The following is a 23,474-nucleotide window of genomic DNA, read 5'->3' as shown; positions in this document are numbered from 1 at the left end:
GTGGCATCTTGCTCTCTCTAGTAGCAGCCATTTAAAAATATTTGATTCAGAACCGTATACTTCTCCACCCTTTTTCTTTCTTTTTTTGCAATTAAGGTGTTGGTTACAGTATTGAGTCTACTTCAATCGTAACTCATACAGTGATTATATTTCAATGCTGGCAATAACAATATAGCTAACGGCGGATATCATTTTGAAATGATATCCACCGCAGCAGCAGGTGTGCTGGATTATGAAAAGATATATGATACGTTTTTTAAAGGTTAATCTGACATTATTTTTGCAGAGGAATGGAGTCGCATGTAAGATAAGGGTGTGTGTGTGTGTGTGTGTGTGTGTGTGTGTGTGTGTGTGTGCTGCCGTGTGTGAGTGTGTGTGTGTGCGTGCGTGCGTGCGTGCACATTCAAACGCGATTATAAAACTGTGGAAAGCTTTTCAAAGGCAGTCTCTACGGCATGTTAAGCCTGTGAAGCTAACATACTGTACCTCAGATATGGGGAGGAAGGAATATTTCAGTGAATAGTTTCAGTGAATCTGACGGCAGCTTTTTCCCACCTCCAGCTTTATTATCTCGGGCTTGACGAGCTGGTTAATTAGCCACTCCATTGATGTTGTGTACATACTCTAAGTAGCTCCAGATGGAAGTATAGATATTTCTGGCCAAATATAACTCGAATATACAAGTCAAAGTTACTAATGGAGTACTTTCTTTAAAATGACTTAAATATTCACACAAATTGCAAAGTATACTTATTTTTTTAATGTCATTGCATTGCTGTGTTGAAATGTATACATTTTCCAAAATAATTAAATGATTTTCCAGAAAGACAATAATGAAAATAGCACACAACTTCATATAGGGTTGTCCCGATCCGATGGCGGATCGGGTGCAAATTGAACGTGATCGGGACATCCCTATAGCAGTGTTTCCCAACCTTTTTTGCTCCAGGGCACACTTTTCATAGCCTAAAAATCTCGGGGCACACCTAGGCCTATCTATATATACATATACATATACATACATGTGTGTTGTAGCCACAACAGCTACGTCGCTATTGCAACACCCACAACACCATCTTACACACTACACCCACACACACTCACACGGCAGTGACGTCACACACTTACCTTCGCAGTGGTCGGGACCTATCTCCTCCTATCGCGCCCAACGCCAACACTCAACACCACCCGCCAAACACTGGTCATTGCAGTGCCACCAAAGATGCCTCCCGTCCACACTCACGGCGGCAATGCATTTGTTTACTACAAACATTATCGCCCCAAGCACCCACACCCCCGGAACACTGTTGCCCTTTCACCACGCTAAATTCGCCAGGTCTATGCAAGTGAGCACAAATTACATGTGAGAAAATTCATTCACAAGCCCACAAATGCCATTCAAATGCCATTCAACACACACTACGACTCGCTTACAATTCGCCAACCTGGCAACTACTACCCCGTCTTTTAAGCCACTCCCCTGTGCTGCTCTGATAGTCTCCCTGACAGTCCTGTCCGCAGGAGAAAAACACAAGGAAGGAGAGGAATCTTCGCCTCACGATTTTGCTTATTCCTTCTAAATCTCTGTATATAAAATATCGCTTACTCAGCGAATCTCTTAGTTACATGAACATTGTTCTTCCACAGTACTTGGTTTGTGTCGAATTTGCCATTTCGTCTGCCGAGTACTTTTCATTGCGCACACACACACGCACACGCACGCACACACACACACACACACAGGAATAGCCATGCAGCCTATAGACCGATTCCGTACCGGTTTCATGGTCGCAGCCTACGTATTTCCTGTAGGCGGACTCGACGTAGCTGCGGGGGTAAAACCCTCACCAGGCGCACCTCTTCCACTACAGTGAACGGCAGAGTGACTGATGTTAGTTTGCCTCAAACTTTACTCCTTTACCTGCTTTTTTACTAACACTAACATTACAAAAATGCCCAGAACATCGAGATGAACCTGTGTAGTTTATGGCTGCTCCAACAGTAGTGGCAACATAACAAATAAAATAAAACAGAATGTCTAATATCCACCACGATGGCTGAGACCAGAGCCATTGAGTAATGGTTGAGACAAAGCAGTGAAGAATCCTGCAAGATACATAATTTCAGTCTTACCCAATACCCAATCTTTCTGTTTTATGAACACAAGGCTGCTGTATTTTATACCTCATACTAAGCATTTAAAGTATGAGGTATAAAGTACAGCAGCCTTGTGTTAATAAAACAGAAATATTTGGTATTGGGTAAGACTGGCGTTATGTATCTTTCACTGCTTTGTCTCAACCATTACTCAATGGCTCTGGCCTCAGCCACCACGGTGGATATTTTGACATTCCGTTTTATTTTATTTTTTATGTTGCCACTACTGTTGGAGCAGCCATAAACTACACAGGTTCATCTCGATGTTCTGGGCATCTTTGTAATGTTAGTGTTAGTAAAAAAGCAGGTAAAGGAGTAAAGTTTGAGGCAAACTAACATCAGTCACTCTGCCGTTCACTGTAGTGGAAGAGGTGCGCCTGGTGAGGGTTTTACTCCCGCAGCTATGTCGAGTCCGCCTACAGGAAATACGTAGGCTGCGACCATGAGACCCGCTACGGAATCGGTCTATACACGGAGGCAGCGAGACAGGACGTTATAATCTTGAGTTTCATTAAATAACTGTCTTTCTCCGCACGTGCACGTGCGCACACAACATTTTTCAAGTGAAATGCGTAACGCCAATATTGGGCTAATATAGGTAATAGGCTACCAATATGTGGGTAGCCTACAGGGATTTACCCACGGAATGAATATATATATATAATCATCTATACTATACCAGGGCTGCCCACACTTTTTTTTACTTCAGAGCTACTTTCAAAAGGACCAGCTCATATAGGCTACCCACCAAATAAAACTATCATCCCATTGTTTTTTATTTTTAGTATTTGGCTTTGCTACTGATGATTGTACGCAACAACAAGTATTGCATTGTGTGTTTGAGCTGACAGGCCCTTTTTGATGTCAATCAATCAAGTCATCTCAGGTCATCTCAAGCGGCAGATGCAAAAATCGTTTTTTATATTAAAATTATATATATATTTTAGGGCCATGTCATGTGGTCTACCTGCAAAGCCTTTGTGATCTATACTGGTAGATCCTGATCTACCTTTTGGGCACCGCTTAACGTCAGATCAGCCGTTTTGTCGGTCAGCGCCAAAAATGCTCCCCGACAGCATAATTGGAGCAAATACCGGGCAGTGTGTATGAGCCATAATGTGTTGACTTGACTACACTACAGGACTACAGGACACATAATAATAACTAATAACCCATCCGTTACTACATGTGGAGTCAACTCCCGCAATTTCCTTCTTCCCATAGTGCGCTGCAAAGTAACTCTGGGATGAGCGGCCGCTTATTTGCGGCCGCGAAATTCTAGTATACATACATACAGTGTTGGGATTAATAAAGTGACAACTTTTACAATATCTCCATTCCCATTATCCAAATTAATTCCTTATTATATATATTTTTTTTAAATACATTTTGGAGAAAAAAATAGCTCATATGCAATGTGAAATGCCACCTAATTCTTAATCCTTTTCCTTGTCTTTATTATGGGCCATCTTGTGAAAGCTGCATGCTTTTATTGTGAAGGGTCTCAGTTCTCACAGCCTGCATATTTCCACGTGCTAAAAATAGCTGATCGACAAGCTCACAACGCGTTGCGTCGGCAACGCGTTGTGAGCTTGTCGATCAGCCATTCTCAGCATGCAAGCATAACACGTGTACGACGAAGAATAAAGCAGGCATCACTGCGCTTCTGTGGAGGGAGGGAGATATATTTTGTCGGCCGAACGAGGCGATTTGGATATTGTACTAATGGCATTGGTGTTCTATAAAAAAATAAATATCGGATAGGGAAAAATCGGTATCGGCAGATTCTCAAAATCAAATGATCCGAATCGCTTCGGTTCGGGAGCTAAAAAAACAAGTGACCCCTGAACTCCACGCATTGTGAGCTTGTAGATCAGGTGTGTTCCACAATATTTGAAACAGACCCCCCCCCCCTGGGGTTTAACCCATTCTGACCTGAGATCAGATTCATACGAGGTTTCCGCCGGACACACACTGGTCTGATGAACCCATTCTGACCTGAGATCAGATTCTAAAAATGTCAGTCGTTCTTCGATTTTTCAAAAAATAGCAGACCTACAAGCTCGTATCGCGCCACTCGGTGGCGCGATATGAGCTTGTAGATCTGCTATTTTTAAATAGCTAAAGCATAACATGATGCCGACACCAAAATGGGTGCCCGGTCAGAATGGGTTAAGAGGTTTTAAGTGGCTGATTCATAATGTACTGTATATTTATTTTCCCTTCCGAGAAATGTAGTATAGAGTCAAAAAGTATTTGCCTTTTGAAATGTATTGGTGTGAATTAAGCTTCTAGAGCTCGAGGTGAAGGGGTTGACCAGAAACTCTTTTATCACTTCAAGACTTCATGCTCAAATTCACCCACACGAATTACTGGCTTCAATTGCACTTCAAGGAGTCACCCAACCAGACACAAAGTGGTTTGAAACGACCAACTCGGCCTCGAGCCATATTCATATTTCATCGTAGGACTTGAAAATAGCCTGTAGATTGGATACTTTACTATAACACCCTGTTGAAAGTAGCTGAAACGAGGAAGAGAATAATATTAGTGGCAGACTGGATATTTACGGGAGGATAAAATTTAAAGTTAAATAAGATGAAGTACTATATAAAAAGAAAATGGGGCACAAAGTGCCTTTTGGCCAACGTGTAGCGCTAGATGAAAGGCCATGGGGGTCACCAACATCTGTAGGGGTCATTCTCCGGGGAGCATAAATGTTCCAGCTAATTCTATGGCAATGCAGCCATTAGTTTTCACTCGTTGGGACCAAAGTCGGTTGCAGACAGACAGACGGACGGACGGGCGGACGGACGAACCAACTGACCTTGGTCAGAATGGTGAGAAATGAATATACGGTAGTACCTTTCTCTTTACTACAGCATCAGTTCTCCTGGGGGATGGGATGGTCCGGGGGGGGGGGGGGGGTCCGTCATGGGGATGAATCGCTGGGATGCATTTAGCAGACATTCCCAGTGATGGGATGCCTGCTGAATGATGGGATCATGACACAGCGAGGTGCGATTTAGAGAAGCCAATACTGTATGGTGATCCGTTGAGGTGCAGCTGGTTCACAGAGACACGGCTTATTATGATGATGATGATGATGAAAATGACTCCAATAATGGTTTAATGAGCTCTGGAACTCACTGGGAGGGAGAACAAGAGACTAGGCCGTCTGGCTGTTTGAAGACGTATTACCTTATCTGGCTGAGCTGGCTAATAGAACCACATGGTGGCTCCATGTCTCCTCCATCCTGCTCTCTATACCTTTACCTCTGTCTATATATCAGCGCTATCAATCTCTGTCTATCGCACTGTCTCTCTCTCTCTCTCTCTCTCTCTCTCTCTCTCTCTGGTACTTCTTTGAGAAGATTAGAATGATTAGCTCTGCTGAAGCTGAAGTTGGAAAAAGAGAAAAGTATTGTTTCACTTTCACTTCTTATCTGAGAAGAGGAGAGATTGCTTTCCTTTGAACCGGAGCACTATTATGGAGTTTCATTTCAAAATGAGATAACGAAAATATATATATTCTTTTGAGTATCACCTATTCTTATAGAACATGATTACTGGGTTAAAATGAAACGTGCTGTGAAATAACGGTGGAAGATATAATCCATGTTAGGCCTCAGGTCTGTGTTGAATTACTTTTTTTTAAGAAATCATTTGACTTAGAGATCATTTGACTTAGTGGTTGCAGACACTGACAAACAACGCAATCATAAAAAAAAAAGAAAGCGATCGAAATAATCTGCAACCAAGACTAAAGATTATAGGTCAATACTGAGGGAGTCAGCACCAGCTTGGCTGCCCTGTCATTAGATTGCCTTTCAACCCATTGAACTCGCTGTTTTACAGTGAATTTGTGACAATAGATTCGTTTTTTTGCTTTTATTCTGCCTGCAGAGTTGGATTGCTCAAATATCAGGATTCTGTGGGATTATACCGCGGAGGATTACACCTTGTACTTAACCCATTCTGACCTGAGATCAGATTCATACGAGGTTTCCGCTGGACACACACTGGTCTGATTTACCCATTCTGACCTGAGATCAGATTCTAAAAATGTCAGTCGTTCTTCGATTTTTCAAAAATAGCAGACCTACAAGCTCGTAGCGCGCCACTCGGTGGCGCGCTATGAGCTTGTAGATCTGCTATTTTTCAATAGCTAAAGCATAACATGATGCCAACACCAAAATGGGTTCACGTTCAGAATGGGTTAATTCACAGTCGGTCCATCTTCTATCTCCATACTTCAATTAAAAAAATAAAATCGTAAAAAATTAACTCCCTACTTGATCAGACTACAGCGTCACACAAAAGTGTCGCAACGATAGCAGATCTATAAGCTCAAAACGTGTCGTGTAGATCTGCCATGTGTGATACTTTTGAATATGACCCTGAGAAGTAACAGGTTTCCGACCCGACAGCAACGATAATATGGCACGAAGAAAGTGTGCAATGAACAACATCAAAGAAACACACGGCAGATGCATGAATCACTTCGCTGATTCCTCGGCACTGTCACCAAGTGGGTGTTTTCCCCTGTGGACGGCTTTAGCAGGTACAGTACCTTGACTGCGACACATGCAAAGACACTGCTGTAGTGGCTCGGGTGACATTCATCTACTGCGCTACGAGGGGAATGTTAACAGCCAAAAGGTGATGCCCTCCTCCTTGTTTCTCATGTTACATAATACATATACACACAATGCAGATCTGAGAAATGACATTCTGACCTGTGGGTAACCTTACTACTGCATATTAATTAGGTATGTACCTGGACCTGGGTTGGTTGATGTCTTGTGGGACTTCATTACAAACAGGCTCATTTTGGTGGTCCTTTGACCATTTCTACAGTATCACATACTGTAGCAGTGTTTCTCCAGACGTTTTTTTTCCATGTCAAGGACGTAACCCATAATGATACAGCATACAAATATTTGAAAATATTTAGTGCCAGCAGGGGCATCCAGAAACATAGATTTGAGTTCGTTTTTCGACCGGCACCCGCCCCCCCCAGAAATCATATAGGCTGGGCCAAGCTACAGATCTTCAAGCTCCACGTTTCGAGCTTGCAGATCTGCTACTTTTGATGCTTCAGTCTGACACTGTATGATGATCAAGTAGGGTATTAAAGGTATTGTGACATTAAAAAAAAGGTTTTGGAATTGTTCTTGTTTTTTTTTAGGTTTTCTAATCTCAATTGCACCCAAAAAACATGAACTTTTAACATTCAGTAGATTTTCTGTGATCTGGGGTTTTCTGGCTCAAACAGGTGCTCTGATTTGCCGGCAGTAAGTGACATCACTTACTGTAAATCCCATATATGTCAATGGGATTTGCCAGCAGATGTCACTGTTTCACTGTGTTGCCTGTTTTCATTGTAGCTCAAAAGGCCCAAAAAACCCCAAAGAAAACTTCAGACCACAGAAAATCCACTGAATGTTCAAAGTTCAGGTTTTTTGGGTGTAATTGAGGTCATAAAACCTAAAATAAAAAATAAAAATAAATGAAAATGAATGTCATAAAACCTTTAATAAAAAACATAACTGGTTGAGAATCGCCGCCCGGGGGAAATCCTTTGTAATGACATGTTTTGTTTCGTTTACCCAGATAGCGTTCACCACAATGAGCAATATCCTTACTTGTTGCAATTCTGTCCATAATTAACAGGACACTATTATGTCAGTATTATTATGTCCTATTATCTGTTCCCTTGGAATATCTGCTAGATGAGAGAGAGAGAAGAGATATTATAAAAAGCCCACCACTCTCACATCTCCCACCTGCAGACTGCAGTGTTTCTATTCATTCAATTGAAAATATGGTCATTGCTGATCTATTATCTTTCATTTTCTCTCTCTCCATTACTAAGTCTCAGTGGGACACACACACACACACATGCACGCGCGCACACGTACACATGCATGCACGCATGCACAGCTAGCCCTATTCATCTCTCACATGTGAGACCTGTTGTGAGATGATTACTGTGGTCGGATCTGCGCTGCTTTCTGCCTTAGATTGATAAATGGGGCCCATTGTGTTCAAGTGGCACTTTCTGGTGGAAAACGTAGAACGAGTAGCCGACATCAAATCAAAGTGCTGTTTTCAACTATGATTTACAGTTGGAGAGAGAGAGAGAGAGTTTGTAACAGTACAGTAAGTATTATTTATATAGGGCTTGCCTCCTGGCGGAGATTTCCACTGTACTGAGCTCACCTTTCTAGTTGAATCTCACAGCACTGTACCCATCCCAGAATGCCTTTCCACTTGGCAAGGAGGCATTTGTCTGAGCCAAACTGTTGGGACTGGGTTACGTACAGTGTAGCTATGCAATAACAGATGTGTTAAGGCCTCGCCAGTTGCCAAAACTGCTGAACCTGCTCGGGGTCAATGCCCACAGCAATTTGTACAGTGTGTGCATTACATCGTACATTTGCTGGTGATTAATGTAGCTGTGAAACCTGTGATATTTGAAATACCCTCCCATTACTAATGTCACCAAGATGCTCTTGCGTTGCAGATCGGCGAGGAAGACTATTATGTTTAACTCAGTTAGGATGTTGAGCAAGAGCCAAATAGATCCTGCGAAACAGATGGCTTTACTCTGTGCCAACTCTAGTGCGCTTGCATTCAATACACACCTCAATGCTTACTGATTATGCAGGGATAATAAAACACATTAAATGGATATAGAAAAGCACTTAACAACTCCACCAAACTTCTATAATAACCTGATGATGACCGCTTGGTGCTTGGTTTGAAACAAGGTTATTATATCGATCGTGTTTTGCCACAATTATGTAGCTATGTGCCTGAGGCTCTTAACCCATTCTGACCTGAGATCAGATTCATACGAGGTTTCCACTGGGCACACACTGGTCTGATGAACCCATTCTGACCTGAGATCAGATTCTAAAAATGTCCGTCGCTCTTCGATTTTTCAAAAATAGCAGACCTACAAGCTCGTAGCGCGCCACTCGGTGGCGCGATATGAGCTTGTAGATCTGCTATTTTTCAATAGCTAAAGCATAACATGATGCTAACACCAAAATGGGTGCCCGGTCAGAATTCTGGGCGTACCCCTTTTGATGTTATAACCCTCCTTCTGGACGGGAACCCCTCTTGGAGTTCTGTACAGTATTTACAGTGTTCAAAAATGTAAAATATCTGATGCTGGTATATATAAATATTTGAAGTTTTTCAGAAAACTTAGGTCAGTTTTTCAAGGCATTTTTAGAATCGGCCTCAGTCCAAAATGGGTTAATGTCTCAGCTATAGCCTATATCTGTGTGATTATGTTAAACTTTTAGGTCTTTTATTTTGGATTTCACAGAAATTAGTTTCCCATCTAGAAGTTCCCAAACATTTCAGGTGATTTCGTGAATGCAAAGTATAGAGTTTGGGGGGTAAATCCCCAACCCCTGATGTCCTTGAATCATCCTCCCCAAATGCTTGTAAAAAAAGAAATGATGTATTTGTCGGTGTAAAATAATTTGTCCGTTGTCCCCCTTCTATGTGCAGCACTTGTGCTCAGCTACTACCCTGGTTTAATAAAGAACAAAAAACTAATCATGATTGATCTGTCTGCGTGACAATTACTGGGTCTAGGAATTGGTTTGGTAAATGAACAGTCAGTGGGCATACAATAGTCTGCAGTAGTCTAAGTTACGACCAGGAGAGATAAAGAGACTTTAGGATGAATTGTTTCCTTAGGTGGAAGCTCTGTTCTGGTTGATGGATCTTGTATCCTCTGCAGAGGCTGAGCGAACTTTCAGTGCCCTGAGAAGGCGGAACACGCATGGCTATGAAGCTACGATCCACATTGGCACCAAAGATACTTCTGCTGCTGCACCTTGTGCACAAACACAACGTTGATCAGCTATCACAATGTATTTGATTTTGAGTTTATAACAACTGTCAGCAGCTGTCTCTTGTTTGTGGACGGTTGCAGGTGGTTCCATCCAGTCCCCACCCACCAAGTTTAAAGTTGAAACCTATGCCCATTTGCGAATGTAATGTACTAAAAGTTTAATGGACCACAAGTGATTACAAACATAAACAAAAGTTATCTCTTCCAAATTATTAACAAGGGTGGCTAAGGACACACTCAGCTAATGCCTTGTGGTGGTGTTGCCTGGAGGGCACCAGGTGGTTCAGCAACAGATGTTGGACATTAAAACTTGAGTGATTAACTAAATTAATCACTCAGCAATATGATGACGCACTTGAGCTAGCTCATCGGGTTGCTGTACCCTTGCCTGGGGCCAGGGTTGGCAGCCATCCCTTGAAATACGGAATCGACCCTTATTTAAAAACGAAAAGATGTGTCCCTTATTGAAGTGATAAATGGACACACTTTATTCTTAATTTTTGGGAATCAAACGGTCAATGACACATCTTACAAGTTCAAACTGCTCACATGTATGTAAAACAGGGTACTTTTATGTGTGCAATTATTTTTGGGCTAATTCCCCCCACCGACCCCTCAGAATATGGATAATAATATAATATACAATACCATATACAGTGAGATTACCCTATACGCAGAGCCTGTCGGACAGGTGACAATGATTAAGCAAAAAATGCCTGTCTTCCATTGAGTACAATGTGGACAACACAACTGAGGATCTCTCCTGATCTCGCCCACGTTTGCAGCTAGGTGAGGACACGTTTAACCGGGCCAAGCTGCTGAACGTGGGCTACACGGAGGCTCTGAAGGATGGCGAGTACGACTGCTTCATCTTCAGCGACGTGGACCTGATCCCCATGGACGACCGCAACCTCTACCACTGCTACGACCAGCCCAGGCACTTCGCCATCGCTATGGACAAGTTTGGCTTCAGGTGGGTTTGATTTCTGGATAGATTGTAGCTATATAAATGAGATGAGAACAGTGGTTCTCAAAAATAGCACATATATAAGATCACAGAGCGTCACTTTGTGCCAAGCTTTTACATCTGCTATTCTTTTTTTAATACAAAGCTTCTCTTCTGAGGGTCCTGCATGGCACAAAACTATTTTAAGATGGGGGTCCATGGCCAAATATATATCCCTCTCCTCCTGTCTTCTAAATGGTAAATGGTGCATTTATATATAGCTTTGGAGCGCTTTACACAAGATTGTGCATTCTCTTCTCTTCTCTTCTCTTCTCTTCTCTTCTCTTCTCTTCTCTTCTCTTCTCTTCTCTTCTCTTCTCTTCTCTTCTCTTCTCTTCTCTTCTCTTCTCTTCTCTTCTCCTCTCCTCTCCTCTCCTCTCCTCGTATGGTTTATTGACCTGGACTCTGTGGGAGTTGCTTGTAGAAACATCCATTGAACAGCTCACCATTGTGTTTGTGCACTTCCCGCACGTACTTAATTAATTTGGCATGATGTTACTATTCAGTCCATTTCGTTTCTAATTCGACTCGAACAGTACTCCTTGATTTGGCCTAAAATAATTTAATTGGAATTCCGTTCAATTTGTTTTGATCCCAACGGATTACTGGAACTAACGAATCCAGCCACATCATTTCCACGGCTTACGTGCAAACACAGGAAGTTATATTGTTAATGCCGTTCCTCCGGCATTGTAAGATTAGGTATTCATTAGGCATTCATTTAAATATCCACACGCATTTATATCACATTTAATTCAGCCGTGACTGAAAATCACCATACACGATCAAGTAGTTGTATCAAGTAAATATTTGTTTGGTTCAATTATGCAATATTTATTTCACTTCTATTTAATTTAAAGTTTAATTAATCTGTCTCATTTATACAGCAGAGGGGTAGCTCTTCCACTGTGTTTGTTGGATAATTGATTAATGAATCAAAATGAATGCTCTAAAGCACTAAAGCAGTGGTTCCCAATTTGTTTTAGCTCAAGACCCAAAAGAGATATATTAGATGTTTGCCCGGGACCAAAAACTAGTGAAAATGGCAGATCTACAAGCAGCTACATGCATTCACTGCCAGCTATTCATAAAATGATTAGCTGTTAAACGGCAGCATTTTTCAGTGAAACCCTTATTTTGAAGGATCCACCAGGACCCAAAAAACTGAACCAGTTTAACGTTATGTATGAATTTGTACACCATCAGAGTCAAATGAACACCTCCCAAACAGAGGGAAAGTCGAGCACTTTTCGAAAGGTCTCCTTTGGCCAAAAATAAAACGGTGATCTTTATACATGTACGATATGTGTAAACTAGACATAGCGGTTGTCTGCCTTTGTTTACATCCGTATGTACTCAGTAACCTTGACTTTTGACCATTGTAGAACACTGTGTACATGCGCAATAAATGAGTCTAAATAGCATAGCCTTGTCCTGTAAGTGTTCAAAGGTCATCTGCATATTCCGTGATGACGTCTCAAATGATTTGAAATCATGGGAATGTATCAATGCTTGTATGGCGTTGTCAGATGTATAGGACTTGAAGCCCCTGGGCTAGAGTAGTCTAATGATTGAGCCCCGCCTCACTTGAATTGGATTGCAATACTCTTACAATTTCATCATTGTTCATCAGTTGCGGCGCCCTGGGCTGGACTAAATGTGTGAGATGTGTGCCCCTGGATATCGCGTTCACAAGGTTGGGGTGGAAGGACAAGGCGAGACGACCCAAAATGCCGCCTGTCCGCCAGGCAGGGGCATGACAAATGTTCCCTGGAATATAACGAAAAAAGTTGTTCTCCCATGCAGACGTTATCAATCACGATCCAACTATCATATTCACAGTCTCCATGTGTTTCACTGCCATGCTGCAATGGGGTTCATGGCCGGAGGAGACAGACAGATAATGACAGACGTGTGCCGCCAATCCCCGTGTTCTTGACAGCTTGGCCTCCGGCCTCACACGGCCACGGTTAATTGGAAATGTGGACAGTGTTACTGTTCAGCCACCCAACTCGCTGCTTAGCACCGCTCTCTGCTAGACCCAAAATGGGTCGCCTTAAGTGCCAGACGGCACAGATAGGATAACTACGTGCGAGTGAGTTCAGACAGCAACCCTTGCATGGCTTCATCTCATACTCAAACTAAAATCAAAGTTAAAATCCAGAGTAACAAACAAGATCATTCCCAAGGGGAAATGAGAGTGTATAGCTAAAAAGTGGGACAAGGAGCAAGTCAATGTAAGTGCACAATTCACATTGAAAAATCATGTAACATGTAATATTGAAAGCAGTTGTCTGTAAATAATAGATACAGAGAGCATGTACATTATGTATACAGTATAAGTTTGAGTGTGGATTCTGTGTGTGTATGGTCTCATTGTGGGGAAGGGGAGACCTTAGTTAATCTTGGGGGGAGGGGGGGGGGTTCAGCTTCACCCAGCTGATGGCTGCTCAGATGGTCGTGATGAGCGCTCTGGGTGAAGGAGCTCTTGGTGATTTAAGTGTCTTGCTCAGGGACACTTTGACAGATCGTACAGTAGATGAGAGGCAAAGCGCTGACCCTCTGATTACCAGACAGCCTCTCTACCCACTAAGCCAGTGGTCCTGAATTCCAGGGCACTGTCCGCTATGTTTGGGTCACACCGAGCAATCTATTCCAGGGAGGTACGAATATTGAAGTTTTCTATAAAGGGTCTCCATGCCTTAGTGAAGCCTTCGGAGGTTCCTCTGAGAGAGAATTTTATTTTCTCTAAGCTTAAGAAGTACATCACATCGTTGAGCCAGATTGAGTGGGAGGGTGGATTTGGCTTCCAAGATAGTAATATTCTTCTTCTATAGCTAACAGTGTTGCAAAAGCAATACTCTCTCTAACTTCTGATTCGTGTACTGTAAGGGCTTTGACGGTGTGCCGAATATAGCTATCAGTGGGACAGGGTTGTAGTGCAATTTGTAGCACGCTGTAGCTGGGGACAAGACCCATACATATGTGTGAGATGCAGGGATGTGCTTTATATGTCTGGGCCCAGCCATCGCACTTCACTGCCTCAGGATACATTCAATTGCAAAAAGCACTGCACGTTTTTTTGATACAATTGTCGACATAAGTTTTATTACAATATCCTCGAGTTCACGCAGAAGGGTGTACTGTACAACATTCAATGTATGTATTTGTACACCATCAGAGTCAAATGAACACCAAACAGAGGGAAGTTGAGGGGTCCCTGGCACAAAACACTTTCAGGCAAAATACCAATGCCCTAAGCTACAGCCGACCCCCCATGATGTGTGCAAATGCATGCATGTGTCGCCCCCAGCCAAAGCCCAGCCAGCTCAGCCCTATTGGCACCACAGGTTGCGCGTTGGTCTGGCGACGAGTGGGAGGCCCGGGTTCAATCCCCGCTTTCCGCACATTGCTACAATCTGTCGCAGTCGGCAGGACGTGAAGCGTGAAATCCTCGTGTGAGGGACATGAGGGACATCGTGTGCGGCGGTCCGTGGTGTGAAGTGAGAAGCGCGAGGACACGCTTCAAAGACTGGGGGGGGGTGATTGTAGCCCCCCAGCCAAGACCCAGCCTGCAACAGCCCTGCCAATCGGGCTCAGCCCTATTGGCACGACAGGTTGCGCGTTGGTCTGGCGGGGTGGGAGGCCCGGGTTCAATCCCCGTTTTCCGCGCATTGCTACACATGCAATATATCGTCACCGTCGGGCAGAAACCTTGTGTTAATGCCCTACTTCGTCTTTACAAGAGTGTCAAGCAAAAGCAGTGAAAATAGCCTACCTACAAGCTCTTTTGCTATTCTCATTGCATTTTATTTCTTGAAAAGTAACGGTTTTGGACATACAAGGTTTCCACCCGACAGCGGCAATATGAAATGCGGTGTTTATGCACTACCTTTACAGCAAGACGCTAATCCGTGATGCCACACAGAAACACGCTATGGAGCGGCTCACTGAAGACGCCCCCAGCAGGGACACAGACCAAGCCTGAGGTGTAGCTCGGAGTCAGATAACACACCCTTATCCCATGTAAATCACCTCCATAGAGAGGCCTTCTCCCCTGTGTTTATGGACATCACCTCCATAGAGAGACCTTCTCCCCTGTGATTATGGACATCACCTCCATAGAGAGGCCTTCTCCCCTGTGTCACCTCCATAGAGAGGCCTTCTCCCCTGTGTTTATGGACATCACCTCCATAGAGAGGCCTTCTCCCCTGTGATTATGGACATCACCTCCATAGAGAGGCCTTCTCCCCTGTGTCACCTCCATAGAGAGGCCTTCTCCCCTGTGTTTATGGACATCACCTCCATAGAGAGGCCTTCTCCCCTGTGTTTATGGACATCACCTCCATAGAGAGGCCTTCTCCCCTGTGTTTATGGACATCACCTCCATAGAGAGGCCTTCTCCCCTGTGTTTATGGACATCACCTCCATAGAGAGGCCTTCTCCCCTGTGTTTATGGACATCACCTCCATAGAGAGGCCTTCTCCCCTGTGTTTATGGACATCACCTCCATAGAGAGGCCTTCTCCCCTGTGTTTATGGACATCACCTCCATAGAGAGGCCTTCTCCCCTGTGTTTATGGACATCACCTCCATAGAGAGGCCTTCTCCCCTGTGTTTATGGACATCACCTCCATAGAGAGGCCTTCTCCCCTGTGTTTATGGACATCACCTCCATAGAGAGGCCTTCTCCCCTGTGTTTATGGACATCACCTCCATAGAGAGGCCTTCTCCCCTGTGTCACCTCCATAGAGAGGCCTTCTCCCCTGTGTCACCTCCATAGAGAGGCCTTCTCCCCTGTGTCACCTCCATAGAGAGGCCTTCTCCCCTGTGATTATGGACAGTTATCTTCCTCTTGTCTCGCCACGAAGAAAAAAAAGGTTGTTTAGCTTTAATTAAAAACGTCTTTCTGTTAATTGAACCGTCCAAAGTCATCAGACATAATTCTGTAACATCTGCCAAAAAGGGGAAAAAAGGAAAGTTGTTCCCTTTCTTACTTTTTGCGTTTTTTCCTCTTTTACACACACACACACACGCTTGCGTGCGCACACACACACAACATGCGTGCATGCAGGGTTAGGAGTGTCCTCACCATATTGTTACGTGGAAGAAGTTTTGCAGAAACAGATGGTCTCATTAGTGTTGGACTTGTCAGCTGTCAACATGGAACTGTCATCCTTCTGACGACACACACACACACACACACACACACACACACACACACACACACACATGCAGCTGCACACACATGCACACACACATACGCATACAGGCATTGCCCTCTGGTTAGACTTCAGGCTACTGACATGACATTTCTAGATAACAACCATCCGACACTAGTCTCTGTATTTTAGGAAAGATTGTGGGGGGAAAGTTGTGGCTTTGCTTGCCCTCTGCTGGAAAGTCATGAATGTTAAATTAATTGGGACATCGTAAAAAAACACTCAAGAACTACAATTATACATTAATTACAGCTGCCTCCTTATCAACTACCAAAGCTTCAGAAATCATATTTATTAAAAAAATAAAATAATAACAAGACAATATCACTGATATTGACTTGTTAATATGCAGTTTTTTGAATAATGTTTGTTTTTCAATGTTGCAACACAAATATTGAATATGACATTTTAACGGTAATATTGTATATCGTATCGATATCGCATATATATATATTTGGCATAAATACAGAGATATGCTTGAGCCTGTATACACTTTTATGCACATTTTATTAAATCTTTATTTAACAATGTAACTGCAGCCTCAGAATTTCACCCACTTCTTTATACTTGGTGTAAACTTGATGTGGGCTGTGAGTGTGAGTCCCTCTCTCTCTCCCTCCTATCTCTCTCTCTCTCTCTTTCCCCTCCTCTCCCTCACTCCCTCTGTCCTGCATATAACCCATGAAATCCCACTGTGAAGGCTTAATTAATTTACACTGTGGTGCTGCATGGCGAAAATGGCGGATGTGCATGGTACAAGCTCAGAAGCTCTCACTGTAGATTGGGCTATGTTCGGCAGACGCGACCGTCGTACGACAAAGTATAAATCGGTGGCTTAAACAACGAGCGTCAGAAGGTTTCTCATCTGGAGCTTGAACCTTTATGGCAAATGTTCCTCCCCCTGGATCTCACTTCCCGCGTATTGCTCAGCTCTCCTGTCTGTTTCACCTCCCTCTGTCTGTCTGTTTCACCTCCCTCTCGTGTTGACTTGCTTTCTGGCACGCTATGCTCACTTTCTGTCTGTCTGTCTGTCTCTCTCTCTGCGTGTGGTCTCCTCTGCAGGTTGCCCTACGCCGGGTACTTTGGAGGCGTGTCGGGTCTCAGTAAAAAACAGTTCCTGAAGATCAACGGCTTCCCCAACGAGTACTGGGGCTGGGGAGGAGAGGACGACGACATCTATAACAGGTACGATGAGATACTGGGGCTGGGGAGGAGAGGACGACGACATCTATAACAGGTACGATGAGATACTGGGGCTGGGGAGGAGAGGACGACGACATCTATAACGGGTACGATGAGATACTGGGGCTGGGGAGGAAGAGGACGACGACATCTATAACAGGTACGATGAGATACTGGGGCTGGGGAGGAAGAGGACGACGACATCTATAACAGGTACTGAGATGCTATACACAGCATGCTCAGTGCTCACTACAGTACGTGTTCACACATAGTAGGTGTGTGTGCACGGCCGCACGCACGCACGCACAAGTAACGAGAGACACAAAGACATGTCTAGGCACAACCTCACACACACACACAAACACACACACACACACACACACACACAGGCTCTTGGGTTCAGTTTGGTTCAGTCATTTCAGCCACCATGGGGAGCTGGTAATGATAATGTCATTGTGCATGAAGTCAGGATTCTCTAGATATCATCCGCTGAAGAGGCACTCAATTGGGATTGATTAATTTAGTCATTTTGTCACATTGTTCAAGCGTGGACAATGACTGTCAAATAAAGTCTATCAAGGACTATTACAGTGGAAGTGTCAGACTGTAGAAAATGGGTTCAATTATTGCACGCTGATCATTTTATTTATAGGACATTTATTTTGGTTACTGTATACAAGATAACCAAATGTAACTTTTAGGTATTCTGACTGGGAACAGAATCATCCTGGGAATTGATATTACAACAACCCTGGCATTTGTCCGAATGAACAGATTAAACATAATCATTAAATTGTAGAGTACATGCAGTCAAAGCACATGCACCAGATCATTAGTCAGTCTATGAAATGAATTCAAACAATTCAAGTGTCTCATCATGATCGTCATTAGGACCAGTCCTTATTATGGTCTGTTTAGACTCCATACAGCAGTCTACTGCACAGGCTTATGAATAAAATATCATGAAATATCATATTTTCACAGCACTTGCACTTTTACACCCTATAGAAGCAGAAACTGATGAGAAAAGAGAAAGAAAAAATACCACACAGATTCTATTCTCCACACAGAGCACATTTTTCCCCAGGTTTCAGTGAATCTGTGTGTCTGTATTGCACTAAATATACCTTTAGGGGCCTGTGTGCAGGTGTGTCTGTGTGTGCATGAGCAAGCAAATACAGTTGGTTCTTCAAACTGTGTTATGTGTGTGTTTCATACCAGTTCATACCAGCCCAGGCCAGATATAAATCAAGCTTTATAAAAGATACTGTAACAGTGGCACTACGATTTATCCATCATTACATTCAATCTAATAGTAGATAGAAAACAAATAAAAGACTGCAGTGAATCATCCAGACTGCAATATTATTGTAATGCTTTCTTCTACACAGTTTTCCCCATAAACTCATAAACACACACACACACACACACACACAGACACACACACACACACACACACACACAAACGGCTACAATTAGATTTTCTTTCATTTGTTCTTGTGGGTCCTAGCTGAGCCAATTCCCTGCTGTAGGTGTAGGTTGTTTGAAGAGCAGTACGGTACACAGCTAAATGGACCCTTATACGTCCATTTTTAAACTGTCACGGTTAAGCTGACACTTGGGGAATTTGCTTTGTACAGTGCAGTGGTGGAAAAAGTACAATTTGTCCGGTAAAGCACCAAAACTAAAAGTAACTATTATATTATTTATTTCACAAGGTATTATAAATATGTATAACATGTATTAAAAACCTTTTGAAAACAGCAGATCTACAAGCTCCCAACGCGCCGCATCGCCACACGTTGGGAGCTTGTAGACAAAGTTTAAATGGGGCTGAAGTAGTTTTGTAATACTAATTCAAATGAACAAATGAACAAAGTAATTAAAGTTTTCATATAATTGCAGTGGAGTAAAAATACAATATTTGCCTGTGAGATGTAGTGGAGTAGAAGTAAAATAAAATCACACTTGCGTGAAGTGAGGGCGTATTTAGCTGTATGGAAATGCATACACTTGGCTGTCAAACGATTTACATCACATGAAGTGCTCGAAACAAGACGTAGACTTGGCTGCCATATGTAATCTTCAAAAGCCATGTATTGGAGGGGCTCAAAAAGTATTTGAAAATGGGAAATACTCCAGTCAAGTAAAACAAAACGACACCTCAGAATAGTTCTCAAGTACAGTATGAGTAAATGTACTTAGTTACTTTCCACCACATGATGGAGTCACATGACTGCAGCAGAGCTGTCAGCACAGGAACAAACACATCAGAGGTAACCAACCCCAAGGCCGCTGTTCCACATATAGGGGAGTGCAACGTACGCCCATCAATATAGATTTCCTCATCTTTTGAGGCTTGACAGACATTCTTTTTAGAACCTTTTTAAACCCATGCCGCTCTGTGTCTATAGATAGCTCGCTTTTGTCACGTTTGTTTTTCCTCCTTTGTTGTCTTGCTGTTGTAGTAAATGAACTATAAAGAAGACTGCTTTTCCTCCTTATATATAGCACACAAACAAAATACTAAAATACTTGAACGTGGAGGCAGACAGATGGATGAATGGGGGCCTATATGTCTGTCCTGTTGGTCCTGTAGCCTCTCACCCATGAGGGGAAACAAGAGACTCAGGGTAACACTTTTAGTTTAAAACAATTATTTAGGCTATATTAATGAAATGTGGTTCCATAATACACAACACTGTCTTTGTCTGTCTGTCTGTCTGTCTGTCTGTCTGTCTGTCTGTCTGTCTGTCTGTCTGTCTGTCTGTCTGTCTGTCTGTCTGTCTGTCTGTCTGTCTGTCTGTCTGTCTGTCTGTCTGTCTGTCTGTCTGTCTGTCTGTCTGTCTGTCTGTCTGTCTGTCTGTCTGTCTCTCTCTCTCTCTCTCGCTGTCTCTCTCTCTCTCTCTCTCTCTCTCTCTCTCTCTCTCTCTCTCTCTCTCTCTCTCTCTCTCTCTCTCTCTCTCTCTCTCTCTCTCTCTCTCTGCTGTTCTTGTGAAAGCTTGTACAAAGTCAATGTTATAATAGCTTGAAAAATAAGTCTGGTAGAAATGAAGTTATATGGGCATGAAGGTCTCTCGTTCCGACAACTCGTTTCCACTCCGTTTCCCTCCCCTTCCCCAACAGCCTGTTTTTGGTTTTTATTTTATTTTTAGGTTGGCTTGTTTTAAAGCCTGAGCGGCAAGGACGAAGTTCTCCGCCCTATCAATTAGTAACGCCCAACGCTCAGGACGGAGATTGATCAAAAGGACGTAGATTATTGATATCAAACCGATCGCAGTGCTCCACAGGCTGGGAGCGTCTGTTGCGCAACATTCAATGTTATCTTCCGGTGGGACGTCATCGTAAATGTCCCCCCCCATTTTAGCCGACGAGATTGAAAATCTTAAATCGTCAATAACATTTGATCTAAATCGTTCCGTCCAATTCTAAGAAAGGATTATGTGTTAGACGGCCCGTCGTGCTAGAATTAATCATACCTTCCGTCGTTGTCGATCGCATCGAGAGTGTTTTGGCTACATCAAGCTACTTCATGGATTAAATAACCCCAGGCGTTCGGGGTGTTAACTGAGTGATTTGAATGGAAATGCCCTTGAAACACACAGTGTGTGAGTAGAGACAGTCTGGAGAGAGAGAGAGAGAGAGATATGTTGTGTGGGCAGGGTGGTGAGTTAGTGTGCGCCTGTAGGCAGTGTAACGAACAGCATTCTCCATTTCACCGGGGTTGCATCAAAGCCCTGTGAAGCCAGCCGCCTTGTGTGCATGTCTGCAAGACGGTGTGTTTAATGTTTGGTTTAATTGAATTGAACTTAGTTAGCTCACTGTGTCATTACGCCCTAAGCTTTATCGTTGGTTAGCAGGATGGCCTTGCTGTTAGACAGACCAATACAGGACAATTGCAGGTTTTCCCATGAGCATTTGCTCTGTCATATATTGCCCTTGAGCAAATCAGTGAAGATCAAACCTCCTCATTCACTCTCCGGAAAAAGTTACTCTGAGTTGCATTGAGAGCGATCTGTGATCTGTGTCCACAGTCAAATCCTGTGTGTTGTCTAACTATGAAAACCTTTCAACCAATTGGAATATGATAATGTAGTAAATGTACTGTATATAAATATGATTTCCTATCACCTAACCTTTCAGAATGTTTAGAATATGGAATCTGATCTAACGTAAGCTAGCAACTGTTTTACAGGGCCCCTTAAAAATAGACTTTATGAATATTGCCTTTTTGACTTTTAAAAGAGTATTTTTTACAAGTTCACAATTAACATAAAACTCAGCCAGCTGTCAGAAAATACATAAAAGCTGTCTGGAACGAGAGAGGTAGAGGCAAGCATGACAAAATGAGCAATCATGGCGGTGACATTATACCGGCACCATATTATGCAATCCTTGAAGAAAAGAAAAGAAAAACAAAACAGTAGTTGTTGTAGTCAGATCAAACATCCACACTGGCGACATTGTGACAAATAATATGTTTGTGTTGTGTTATTGAAGTACTTGGTATTGTAAGGCTATACTTCTGGGACAGTATTGGGGTGCATTCTGACGGGTTTCTTATACAGTAGCCTAGAGGTCAGGGATCTTCAACAGGGGGTCCGGGGCCTCAGAGTTATACTACAGGGAGACAATGGAATGTTTGTGCAATATGGATTTCTTCAGTTTTGTTATACATTGAAGCCTTATTCTGATGAGAAGCCAAAAATAGCAGACCTGAACAGACTGAATAATAATAATAATAATAATAATAATAAAACTTTATTTGTATAGCACCTTTCATGACATGAAATGCAGCTCAAAGTGCTTTACAGAACAATGGAGAATAAAAGAAAAGCAAGGCAACGACAGTAATGCAATACAGTGAGGACATGGAAAAAAAAAAAAAAAAAAAAAAACTAAAAGATCAATTAAAAGCAATGTTGTAGAAGTGGGTCTTGAGCTGAGCTTTAAAAATGTCTACAGAGGCTGCCTGACGAAGGTACAGAGGGAGCTTGTTCCATGCCGACGGCCCGTAGAAGCAAAAAGCTGCTTCCCCGTATTTTAGCGGGCGGTTTGGGACATATTTAGGCAGGCAGTCATGTAGGTAGGAAGGTGCGAGACCATTGAGAGCTTTATAGACAAGTAAAATAATTTTAAAATCAATCCTAAAAACAACCGGAAGCCAGTGCAGTGATGCCAAACCTGGAGTAATATGTTCTCTCATCTTAGTTCTAGTTAAAACTCTGGCTGCTGCATTTTGGACAAGTTGTAATCTGTCAGTTGTTTTCTTAGGCAGTCCTGAAAAAAGTGCATTGCAGTAATCAAGCCGAGAAAAAACAAAGGCGTGGATTAGCGTTTTTGCATCGTCCAAGGACACATAGCCTCTGATTCGTGCAATATTTCTAAGGTGAAAAAAGGCAATCTTGGTAACATGATCAGGGTCAGGTTTACAAATTATTTCACACAACTAGGAGAACGGGTCATGGGTCATCCTAAAACGCGGCCCTTTTCCTTTAGTGCACTACTGTCCCTTCACTCCTTCTCCACGATGTTCCCCTCATTTCTCCTCCTCCTCCTGCTCCTGCTCTCCCTGCAGCAACATCCTCCCCCCCCCCTCCCCCCACACACACCTTTTACCCCTTTTGGTGTTTTAAGCTTTAGCTATTGAAAAATAGCAGATCTACAAGCTCATAGCTCAGAGCTTGTAGGTCTGCTATTTTTGAAAAATCGTTAAAATGTGGCGCAAATCTTTGAATATATATTCTTTCAGAGAGAACGTTTTTTTGATCAAATCTTTGCTTCTGGGACAACGACATATTTTCAGATGGGGGTCGGCGGCCAATTACATACATGTTTGGGGGTCCTTGACATGAAAAGGTTTGAGAACCACTGACATAGAAACATGGGTTTTTCAGAAAACTGTCAGGATTTAGAAGACATTAATTTGTAGAAGCTGGTCCTCAGGTCGAAATGGGTTATTCATGGTTCAGATGCCACAGAACATGGCGCGGCCTCCTCTCTCCCGACGCTGCCCAGTGCCCAGCTCG

At 42.9% G+C, this 23,474-nt stretch overlaps 1 protein-coding gene across 1 annotated transcript in view; it reads left to right on the top strand.

Moving 5' to 3' along the window:
* The window catches only part of b4galt2 (UDP-Gal:betaGlcNAc beta 1,4- galactosyltransferase, polypeptide 2), a 176,412-nt gene that overhangs the window by 122,221 nt on the left and 30,717 nt on the right, over window positions 1-23,474 (top strand). Inside the window, exons 4-5 of the mRNA XM_083782225.1 lie at window positions 10,822-11,009; window positions 17,326-17,448. Coding sequence (XP_083638351.1) covers window positions 10,822-11,009; window positions 17,326-17,448 — 311 coding nt within the window. The remainder of the gene's footprint in view (window positions 1-10,821; window positions 11,010-17,325; window positions 17,449-23,474) is intronic.

Source organism: Protomyctophum parallelum (genome assembly GCF_964188405.1).
Source record: "Protomyctophum parallelum genome assembly, chromosome: 14".
NCBI lineage: Eukaryota > Metazoa > Chordata > Actinopteri > Myctophiformes > Myctophidae > Protomyctophum > Protomyctophum parallelum.
Note: the sequence above shows the minus strand (reverse complement) of the source record. Positions and strands in the feature narration are given on the sequence as shown.